The sequence below is a fragment of the Triticum dicoccoides genome, chromosome 7A (genome assembly GCF_002162155.2).
Source record: "Triticum dicoccoides isolate Atlit2015 ecotype Zavitan chromosome 7A, WEW_v2.0, whole genome shotgun sequence".
Classification (NCBI taxonomy): Eukaryota; Viridiplantae; Streptophyta; class Magnoliopsida; order Poales; family Poaceae; genus Triticum; species Triticum dicoccoides.
Genome location: NC_041392.1, coordinates 21,474,845 through 21,486,923, shown reverse-complemented (window position 1 = coordinate 21,486,923; position 12,079 = coordinate 21,474,845). Strand labels below are relative to the sequence as shown.

The following is a 12,079-nucleotide window of genomic DNA, read 5'->3' as shown; positions in this document are numbered from 1 at the left end:
TCTCTTCCTCTCAGGTAATAGCACATGTTGTCGTGTTGTGAGTAGATCATCGATGGGATGCGGATCAAGCTATCTGATTTAGTTGGATCGGCAACCAAGCCGAAAAGCAAGATGAAGGGATATTCGCCTACTATATGCTCAGAGGAGGTTGAGCCCTCACCCCTCAGAGTAGGTTGAGGAGTCGTGCCTCACCGGCGGCGCCTCCAACCAGACCCTCCTCGAGTCCGTGTAATCCGAGAAGAGCGTCCACGTCATCTATGGGTGGACATGGAGGGAAACATGGGTGCATCTCAGGAGCGAGGGAAGGGAGTGTCAGCGGCGGCGAAGAGAGGAAATCGGGTGAGAAAACCTAGCCAGCCGAGAGAGAGAGAGAGAGAGAGAGAGAGAGTACATTCGGAAACAAAAGATGCAGTGTTGGTTAGTAGAGATGCGTACGGATACGGGGGTGATTTATTTGGATGGCCCACCCGTGCGTTGATTGACCTGCCCATGCATGTTTCCTAGGTTTTTGGTATGTGATCTTTTGTAATGGAACAAACATGTGTTTTGGTAGGTGTCTCACGTGACATACCATATAGTAGAGATTTGGTGCGTGATTTTTTTTCTAGGCAAAGGGGGATGTACAAGTGCAGGGAAGCAACAACATATGGTAAGTGCGATCCTAAAAGTACGTGATTTTTTACTCCTTTTGCAATGATTTTTAAAGAGATAAAAGCCAGTGGTACGGGGGTGGTGGAACGTGGGAGGAAATAAAACCGAACGAAAATAAAACCTGAGTACCAGGCTACTAACTGCTCCATTAGGAGTAGACATTAAGAGTAGAGATGTGGTACGACAAATAGAAAATTAGGTTTTATTTGGTAAGCACTTGCCTCAACAAAGATAATATTATTTTATTTGCCAAATCAATAAGATATGCAGTACTTGAGGTCGTTTTTAAGGAAACCATTAATTACCTATGTTAGTACTCCATCCTTTACTGAATATAAGTCTTTTTAGATATTCCAAGACGAAGTACATACGAAGCAAAATGAGTGAATCTACACTCTAAAATATGGCTATATACATATGTACTCCTTATTATTGAAATCTCTAGAAAGACTTATATTTAGTAACAGAGGGTACTAACTTATCATCATGTATTAATTGATTCCTTATTTGCACTATCAGATAGAAATACATATCTTATAGTAATTTGTATCATTTATTGCAATTATGATTTACTAGTAACTTATCATGATGCTCTGATTGCAAATCATTTCCTTCCTAATTTGTACGAATATTATTCATATCATTAATTACTTTTTTTATATACTTCCTCTGTTCCTAAATATTAGTCTTTTTAAAGATTTCAATATGAATTATATACGGACCAAAATAAGTGAATCTTCACCCTAAGATATGTCTATATACATTTGTATGTAGTTCTTATTGAAATTTCTAAGAGACATATTTAGGAACGGATGTATATAGACATATTTTAAAGTGTAGATTCACTCATTTTGTTTTGTATGTAGTCATTTGTTGAAATATCTAGATTGACATATATTTAGGAACGGAGGGAGTACATGGTAGCAAATAAAAGCGAGTGAGATAAAGGAAGGACAAATCACTGCCGATCAAACCCAATGTGTTTTTATTCCCGAAAAGAATGTTTGTATGGAATACTCCGTATATTTCTAGTACAGTACATGCAATAATGAACAAGAAACTAATTAAGGATAATAAATACGGAATAGAAGATATGGCCATTTTCCATGAATGAACAAATAGAGGTGAAAATGGGGAAGCAGTAATGCAGCAAGCACTAATTTGCATCCAAAAGCGACACGAGTACAAGTAATCTCCTTCGTGTTTGAGCGAGAGGTTTCTGCGCTCTATTCCCCCTTCCTCCTCCTACTCTTCTGCTCCTCGCCTTCAATCGTCCGTTTCTGTGTAGCTCTACCCCTCACTCTTGCTAGCCTAGCCAAAATGAAGATGCTCTGCTGCTTCGGGATCCGCGCAGGACCTGCTCAGCCTGTTCCTTGGAAGGATCAATCCGTCGTGATGGCCAGCGTCGGCGTGAACAACGTCCGCGCGGCCGGCCAGGGCGGAGTCGACCCACCTAAGGGCTACGAGGAATGCCACCTGCCGGCGTGCCGACTGCGCGGGAGCCCTCGCCTCGCACCCATCGCTAAGGAAGCGGAGGGCTCCGGTACGGCAGAGCGACCGGCGTGGCGCGGGGCGTACGGGGCGGCGGGGAAGCCGCGGGAGCACGGGGTGACCATGCAGGACACCGTGTCGATGCGCCCGTCCTTCTGCACTTGGGTCGACGGCTCGCGCATGCACTTCTTTGCCGTCTTCGACGGCCACGGCGGCCCCGTGGTAACCTAGCTGCACCCCTCTACGAACGTGGCCACACTCCAGCTCAACACCGACTTGTCTGTACACTAATTTCCGTGGTGGTGCAGGTGTCGGTGGTACTGAGGGACCACATGCACGCGATCCTCGTGGACGAGATGAGCCGCGCGGCCGCAGCCTACCGGAAGAAGCAGCAGCAAGACGAAGAGGCGGAGCTGTGCGCGTGGAAGGGCGCGCTGAGAAGGAGCTTCGCGCGGGCGGACGAGCTGGCGGCGTCGGGGGTGCCGGCGGGCAGCATCATGGGGTCCACGGCGGTGGTGGCGCTCGTGGTCCGCGGCCGCATCCTCGTGGCCAACTGCGGCGACTCCCGCGCCGTGCTCTGCCGCGCTGGCCGCGCCGTCCCGCTCTCCCATGACCACAAGGTGAGCACGCTGCTGGCGTCATGTATGAGCTTGATATATTGTGTTTCTTTCCTCGTCCAATATTTGCTGGGGATTAATGTTAGCTTGATGTGCGGATGCAGCTGGCACGGCCGGACGAGCTGGCGGCGCCCGGCGTGCAGGGGATCCTTACCAAGTCGCGAGCTTTAGGTATGCATAGCGATAACCTTCTTTTAAAATAGTCAAGGTCTTTTTTTTTGCGAGGTTAAAATAGTTAATGTCAAGAAACTGGAGTAAAAAATAACAACAACTATCGTTCATGCATGTATGGAAAATGTGTTCCCAGCTCTACATGCGTCGTGTTATGTCACAAGCAAACAAGGCTCCTTCCTGGCTTTGTCAGCTACTGCCTACTGCTCAATGCCTCTGTTGGCATTGGCCGTTAATTCGTTCTTACAAAATATTTTTTTGCAACTATCTTCTTATGAGAAAGAAAGAAAAGCCTACTATATATATAAAATAAAGTGGTAATTTGTCAAGTAATTTAGTTTAATAAATAAAAATGTGTCGTTTTGCTCCCATGCATTATTAGTGCTGGATTTGTTAAGTTCTTTTTTCGTGAATACGTTCTATGCGTGTATCTTTGCATTGATAGAATGGGGGAAAAAAATTAGATAGTGCAATCGTTAGGTCATGTACACACAAAGGCATGGTTGAGGATGCAAAGTGAGCATTAGGAGCGTGTGCTTAGACCTAGGTGTTGCTAAAGTTCAGGTTACATGCAATATCCTGTCTCGCACTTTGGCACCAGTGGCAGCCCAACGACGCGCTTCGTCAACGATGATAGTGATAAGTCTGGTGCTACAACGTTTCCTTGTCTTGTGAGCATAGAACATGGAGAGGCTCGTGCTGCAAATGACGGGAGGCAAGGTGATCAATAGTCTAGCATCTGTTATGGTAAGCAAACCAGACGAAGAATGTAACGTTGAGAGGTGCCCAGTTGCGCTAGATCAAACGCCACAAGGGGGCTAAGGTTGATCCAAGGAAAATCGCCTTGTAGCAGGATTTTGCCAAGTATTGCCCATTCTCGGACAAGCACCGGGAAATTGAGTCTCGTGCCACAGTGAGGGTGACCTGCTGGATGCGCCTCCACAAGTTGACATACCCATCCATGGTGATGGGGACGCCATGGATATACCCAATCAAGGTGAATTGATCAAGGGCTTCGCAAACCAGCTGCGAGCGGTGACGCCTATGGGAAACAAGAGTTGTAATTGACGACACGATCTCCGGGAATCCAAAAGTGGCAGGAGCGGACATCTTCCAAGGTCTAGATTGTTTATGCGCATAAGAAGTCTCGCATCTCGAGCTCACACAGTAGAGGCAGATGGTGCCAGGGTCAGGAAGTGTCCTTTGCTTGAAGCCACAACCAGCGCGCATGCACATGGAGATGCCCGTGCGCTGCAAGTCTCGGACGCTGAGGCTACCAAACTCAAGCTGCCGGTAGATCTTTGCCGGGCTGACAAGGCAACAACCCACCTTGCATTCTTAAACATTGACAGAGGAAGTCACGAATCACTCTAGTGATCTTCTTGAGGATCGGCGGGGAGATAGCCATCGCCATTAGGATGTATGTGGACATCACGGTGAGGACATGGCAGATGAGGGTCTGCCTCTAGCCGCGCAGATGGGTCTATCCACCAAGGGCATAAGGGTTGCAGAAGAAACTTTTCGCATGGACAAGGGAAGCCCAAACAATTGACTTGGGAAGGCCATCATCGAGCAGGACAGGGAGGAACCGATCTCATCAGACGCCTGCTGGGAGCAGCAAATGGGCGTTGCTGAGCATTTCGAGAAATTGGTGCACAAGGTAGAAGCTTTTCCGAACATCTACAGAACTGCAGGGACGACAGAAAATGACAACGTCATCGGGGAAGAACAAGACACTCGATGCTGCATGGCATGCTGTGAGGCACTTCAGCATGCCAGAGCTAATCTCATGCTATAATAGGGAATTGAGGGTGTCGATGAAAATTACGAACAACATGGGTGAGAGGACCCCCTTGGCGTCATCCGCGAGCACGGGAGAAAGGTGGATCTAGTTGTCCGTTCACCAGGGCCCAGGTGGAAGCGGTGGAGACAATAATTGAGATCCATTAACACCAATGGTTTCCAAATCTGAGGTGCCGCGGGGTCTCTAGGAGGAAGGTTCCACTCCACTTGGTCCATCTATTTCCTATGGGCTGTTGTTGTCGATCTGAATTCGAACCTTACAAATTCCACCCTACCTTCCACGGAGTTGGGTAACGCTACTTTGCAGTGCAGCGCCACCAATTTGGACCCCAAAGAAACACTTGCTCTTCTTGTGGTGTGCCCTCCCCCTGCCCACATGGATCCCCTAGCTGATCAGATTGCTACGGATATGGCTCTCGAGGAACCCCCATTGGCTGGCATGGTGGGCCATGCCATAGAACCCATATCTGCTCTGATCGCTGCCACCCAGCCGCCCTGGTGCAATGATACGTGTGCCGAGCTGCATCAATCTATAAAAGATATGGTGGTAGTTTAGTGGTTGGATATGAATTGTGTGTATGTAACTACACGAGACGTCTGCAGAGCTGCATTAATCTACAATGAGGTCAACTACTTGTGAGAGGTTGGAAGCCGCAAAATTTTGAAGTATGAATATGTAGTAACATCTCATCAAATAGCCAATGCAATACACCAATTACTTTTTTTCGGGGTGTAGTGGAAAGGTAATGATAAACATATGGGGACAGTTTCCCATAAAAAATTATCTACATGTCTAGTTAGACAAGATGAAAACAGAGGGGTTCATAGACGAACATGGAAGTATTGTACATAGTTTTTTTACTTACTCACAATTAGTGACCAAAGACTGGTGAAAGGTTAGTCATCATGTGTGTTTAGTATCTAATACAAGATAAAAATTGAAGGGGCGTCATATGCAAAAGTAAACAGAGTACAAGTCTACATAACATACTATATCCAACATATATTATCGTTGCAGTTTCCATCATTGACCTCATAGGACCCCGGTCGACTAACGCTGCTATCAGTAGACACATATCATTAGAGATATAATGGCCCTCTCTATGATTGAAAGATAGTTATATCTAGGTAGCATGATTAAAGGGTTACAAGATGCATAAGAGATAAGGACAGATGTCAATTTTGGAGGTATCCTATGGCGGTGAAGAAGGGACACCAAAAAGAGATCGAGCTTCTCGTGAACATGTGCAAATTATCTTTCATGTGATTCTAATCCACACCCTATAAGGCATCTGTCATCGTCAAGATTACTACTTCATGGTCACCTAAGTAGACTATGTTACGAAGGCAAAGGACAAGGAGCGAATTTTTTTACATCTCCACATGGGTCTTCTATCAATCATGTTGTGTTGAGCTTAGTTCTTTATGCTACCATGTAATCTCCTTTCCACACTTTATGTCCACTCTATCTGGTTACACGAGTTGTTACCTCTATAAATTTGTACCATCATGTGCATTTGTTTGATCAAGAGAATCGAAGGGAATGAAGTTCTACATATATCTAAATAAACCTATATGCATGTGAGGTGGCAATTTACATTGAAGCATACCGACCTTTATCAAACCCGAGGCCAAGTTACATTTGTGCTACACATTATCCTATGTCATAGGTGGTGTATTTTGTACTATGCCTGGTTAATATTTAAGCTCGCGGGATTTTTTTTGTGTTTATGTGGAAAGTGTATCTACTTTCAAATGAAAGTCGAGACCTAACCAACACATGTACGGTTCCCATTCAATGAGTATGACACCTATTTAATACATGCTACTAACTAGTTCACCCAGAACCTTAATCTAACAACGAGTGGAAACATATTTTCGAACGCTCAACCCGCATATAGGCTCTTCTATACTCGATGGGGGATTGACATAGGCCACAACTATTTTTATTAGCACTCTGTTGTCTAGGTGTTGAATTCATTTTTTTTTATAGATACGACATTGAACCGCATGCACCTCATAACTTTGCCGAAAAGCTTAAGCTTACAAAGAAGGGTTGCCACTATATTTCAACATCCTCTTACTTGCATCTTTAAGAGGCACACAATGAATTGGGTCAACAATAAACTTTACCTTAGCATTAAATTTAAAAGGAAGCATATGATTGAGTAGTAATCTCATATTTTAATTATTTTGGTAAATTTAAAATGAGGGTGAAATGCTACTAGTTCCCGCAAAGAAAAAAATGATGAGAGTTTGTTTTGATCATGGACTAGAGGGAGGGATGAAAACTGTTGAAGAACGCCGTGACCCTTGGGAATGTCCATATGGTGAAATGGGTGTAGAAAGAAAGGTCACCTCGTGTCATATATGTAACTAACAAAATATACAGGTTATAGTTCCTACAAGTTCAAAAGGTTATCATAGGACAAAACTACATGACAATTTTTTATCTTGTATAAAAAAGCATTCGTTCGTGAGTCTATTATGGAAATTTTATTTTAAATAATCTACGGAAAGGCACTAGCTTTTCTAGTTGCCAAATGGATTTTATGATTGCTTATCCTATCATCTATTTTATCACATTATTCGAAAGCTCATAAGTACATAATTGTCGATTTTGATGGTTGCAAATTTATATGTTTTGAATTTGGAAATCACAGAAAGTAAGGTTATCACATATCATTGACGTACTTTGTGCTTGGTTGTCCTTCTGAATTTGGTTTATTCCTTCATTTTTGTTGATTTCCATTGTCATACAAGGTTGATATATTTGTCTTCGACCTTAGGTTTCTTAGTGATAGTTGAACCTTATCACATGTTGACCTGCTTACCATGACGAGTCACCCTCCTAGTGGTGGCTCTGCTATCAAAACCTTAGATAGCTGCCACCTGCTCCCTCTATCCACGTCTTTTGAGGGTGCTACATGCAGACCAAATTAGTCTGGTTGATCGTGAGGGGGTGGTGGGGCTTTCTCCATGATGGACCTATAGTAGAGTTGCGCTTGGAGGGAGATTGTTTCCTATGTCGCAATGGCGACAGGCTGTGTCACCCCTGCACCTAGTCGGTGCACTATGTGCATGGATCTGATGTGATCAACCATGCATGCACTGTCCTAGCCGGGTAGATTTGGCCGTAGGCTACGGTAATATGGTTGCGGCTGTCGGAATGTGTGGTGGAATAGATGAGATGGCATTTGTCTGTTCCAGTGATTGCTCTTTTAGTCGGCTAGTTCGGTGTGAGCAGGCCGGTAATGAGGTGGATGACGAAAGTTACGGTCAACATCTAGGTTCTATTCCCACCAGGTGAAATCCCATTATTTAGCTTTCTTGCTTGTTCTGGAAGCATTACCATCCGCACATCATTTCTTCGTAGAGTGTGTTATTGGTTTTATTGTATGGCTGTTTACTAGAAGCACCCTGTAGAAGTTGCAGATGCGGCAACTCACCACAGTTTGTATCACTTGATGAATGGCTGTATTTTTGGTATTTGCAGCCTACTATCTAGTTATGTAATTCAGTGTGCTTTTGCACCTCGTTAGTTAATAGTTACTAATTCTTCCTTTTCTACAGTAAGTAGCTAATAGACATCAACAAATTTGATGGATGTTAAAAAAAATAGTAACTGTTCAACAGTATGTTAGCTACCATTGTAGCTCCATTTTTGGCATGTTTTTTTTAGACAACTAGCTTGTAGCAATAGTTTATTTGCATGAACCTAGAAAAGTGATTGATGTTGACCACTTATTATTTGAATAGATGCATATTTAATATACATTTTTTACTTTTTGTGTGTCATTAAACTAATTAGAATTAGTGAATATATTATTTATAAAGCCCGAGTGTTTTGCGACAATACTTATGAAAATATTGTTTCCATTGGTAAACTGTGAATTTGTATTTTTTAATAGCCTTACCTTTATGAACGATGTTCTTATGTACTGTATCACTATCATTCATGTCATATTGAGAGTTCATACTCCCTACAAAACACAAATGACGGTTCATTTGGAAATTGTTATTTGGCTTATATATATATTCCAGTTCATCTTTTTTGAAAAGTTCGTTCATTTCTATAACAAGTTTTATTTTCTTAGTATATAGGTGTTCTGATTCTTCAGTTACTGAATCTCATTTGAATTCGAACTATGTTCGCAGGGCACACATTCCTCAATCCTCAAATGACTTGTGAGCCTGATATTACCATAACTGCAAGGTCGGACGACGATGACTGCCTGATCCTCGCGAGCAACGGGCTGTGGGATGTGATCTCAAACCAGAAGGCATGCAACGTCACTAAGAAGTGCCTGGAAGACAAGAGCAAGGGCGTGAATGCATCAGTAGGAAAGGAGGAAGAGGTTCGGTGTGTCTGTGCTGCTATCCGCCTAACAAATCTTGCCATCAACGAGCATAGCCTCGATGACATCAGTGTGGTCGTGCTTGATTTGAAGGTGAGGTGTTAGCTAGGTTGATCAGGTTAAATCAGATCGTCATCATCTCCTTTGCAGCTTAGACTTGATAGGTAGGTTAGCTCTCTTCATTCTTAGCAAAGTAAAAGCTCGGAGATATTTTCTTCGTTCATTGGATTCTTAGTTCCCTAGATAGTTCTTCTAAAGTTGGTTGGTTTTATGTTCAGTGAAAAAAGTCTGCAGCACAACTAGTAATATGGGTGGATGAAACATTGCCATGGATACAAAAAAAGTGAGAATGTGTGAAACGAAAAGAGATTTATAGATGAACGCATGTATGATCGATAATGTACAAAATATGATGCTCACATTTATGTTTGTTGCTTACCGTTCCCATTAAATTTCTTGTGGTGGCTTGGTGATTTGCACTGCGAACTATTGTTAGGGCAAGCCACGTGATGGGTGCCATTGCTCTTGCAAATTTGGCGTTTGCCTCTGGTTGAAACTTGAGGGATGCAAGGCAGGAAATTGCGAAGCTGCAATTAAGGGCAGCCAAAAACCAACGCTTTCCAAGAGCAACTGATATGTTTGGAGGAGACTCGGGTAGGTGGTGTGCAGATGCAAAGATAAACAAGACGGCAGCGCGAGGACCGTCAGTGGATAAGAGTGGGAAGAAGGGGGTTAAGGTCTTTAATGATCACTTACATGGATGCAAGAATTCGAAACTAGGATTTGGAAGGAATCAACACTAGTGATGAGAAGCCATGGCAGGGGAGGATGGAGCAGTGGAGAAGGAGGGTTTGACTAACCACTTTTTTAAATGTAAGGGTACATTTTACTAATCACGATGGTGACACAACCGGGGCTAACTGGTTCGTGAACATGTACGTGTTTTGGTCTCATGACGGCTCACCTCGCTGGGCAAGGCTTAGCCTTGCCAACGGAGGCTAGCCAAATCGGCTCGCTCAAGCAAATCACGAAAAAGCTGTCCGAGGAACCAAACCCTTTGCTTTTTGCTTGTCATGGCAAGGTGAGCGCTTGCCCAGGCTGCAATGTTACTCACATGGATCTGTTGGAGTGGAGGCGACAGAGCTGTGGCGTCCCCTGGCCTGCTGCTGGCATGCGTTGGCGCCATCGGAGAGGTCCAGATGTGTGGCTTGGTTCAGGGTGGACGACACGGTCCGGTCCGGCGGTCCGGCTCGTGGCCCGCTCGGCTCGGGCCGGCTCGGTCCTGGCCCGCTGAAAAAATCGGCCGGTCCGAGCTTAGCAAACCACCCCGACAAAGCTTCGGTCCGGTCTGGGTTTTAACCGAGCCGACCGAGCGGACCGACGAACACGAGCTGTGGCATGGCAAGAGCATGGCGGGGGCATGTCAGGACGAGGCAGGGGCATGGCGGGGGCATGCCAAGGGCGTTGCAGGGGCGTGGCGGGGGCGTGTCGAGGTCGTGGCGGGCGCGTGGCGAGCGTGTGGCCAGAGCTGCGTGGCGGGCGCGTGGTGGGCGCGTCGGCCGTGCGCTGGTCTGCGCCGCCGTCGTTCATCCGCGCGGCTACCGGCCTCCCTGACGCTGGAAAGCATGTCTAGTGGATGCGCCATGCTCGGATCTATCATCTGAAAGGTAGAACTTGAAGTGGGAGGCCCTACACCGCCGTTGTACACCGGCCGTCGTGCACCGGCCGTCGTGCCAGATTCGTCGTCGCTGTTGCTGCCCGAGCTCTGCCTGGCCGCCGTGCCGTCCACCGTGAGTCACAGAAGTCGCTGGACATCTCCATGACAAGCCCCGCTGCCTCCAGCGCCCTCCCCGCGTCGCCATGCTCCGGCGCGTGCTCTGTGATGAACTCCGTCCGGTCCAAACGAGCCACTCGGTCCGGCTCAGGCTTCATCCCTGCCGGTCCGGTCCCTGGAAACAGGACCGTGACCCTGCTCGGTCCAGTCTGGTCTGGACCGCCGACGGCCGGTCCAAAGGACGGCTCGGTCAGGGACCGGACCGGCCCGGACCGTGTCCACCCTGAGGCTTGGTGGTGACTGATGGGTGTGCTAGAGGCGGCAGTGATCTGGCGAGTCCAGCACCGTGGTTTCTTCGTGTGGCCTGCCAAGGGCGCGTGAGCGCGAGCATGACGGTGGTTGTGTGGTGGGTAGCTGGCACGTGGCAGCAGTACGGATCTAGCGGGCCATCACCGACCAGCCGCGGCGGAGCTTCTCGGGGTGCTCTGGGCAGTGATTGGGCGGCACGATTGTTCTGGTTTGGCGACATTGCGACCTGTGTTGCTGGCGTGCGGCAGTGCCTCGTTGAGTTGGCTTCGGCGGGCGGCAAGTATTAGTTTTGTGGTGGTGCACGACGTTTTGCGATATTCATGAATAGAGGGGGCCTACTTTGTCCGCGATGGTGCAAGCCGCTGCGTTGTGATCTGTTGGTGTCGGTCTGAGTCGAGCTCTGTTGTCACTTCTGGGTCGCTGAACAGATTGGCACATAGGCCATGGAAAACTGGGTTAGAACGTTTACAAGTTACAAATGCAACACATATGATTAAGTTGACGTCTTATACAACAGCACCTTCATGAACAATAACTGATAATCCAGAAGTGTAGTGAATCACAACAGTCTTCAAGGGAAATATCACACAAGGGAGCCAAATAATATTTGTAACCTTAGCAATTGAGTTATCAATTTAAGTACACTTCAAAAAAAAATACTTGGTCGAGAGAACTTATATAAAAGAGATATAGTGGTTCTGATTGGATTGCAGTGATGTAACGGAATTCAACAGCTGCCATGTACCGCCTCCGTTCCATACTTCACGTCGTGGTTTTTGTTCACGTTTATTTGAAAAAAAACACGACATCAATTATGGCACGAAGGGAGTGAAAAGTAAGTAAAGAGAGCGACCCCTACCTCCCACCTCCTCTCTCCCCTACTTTGCTTCTTCCTCACAACTCCC

General features: G+C 46.1%; 1 protein-coding gene across 1 annotated transcript; it reads left to right on the top strand.

Moving 5' to 3' along the window:
• Nucleotides 1-2,265: 2,265 nt before the first annotated feature.
• Nucleotides 2,266-9,196, top strand: LOC119332901 (probable protein phosphatase 2C 37). Its single transcript, XM_037605996.1, has 6 exons — nucleotides 2,266-2,364; nucleotides 2,451-2,762; nucleotides 2,864-2,930; nucleotides 3,067-3,247; nucleotides 3,532-3,650; nucleotides 8,892-9,196. The coding sequence occupies exons 1-6, from the start codon at nucleotides 2,266-2,268 to the stop codon at nucleotides 9,194-9,196; spliced, it is 1,083 nt and encodes a 360-aa protein (XP_037461893.1).
• Nucleotides 9,197-12,079: the final 2,883 nt, after the last annotated feature.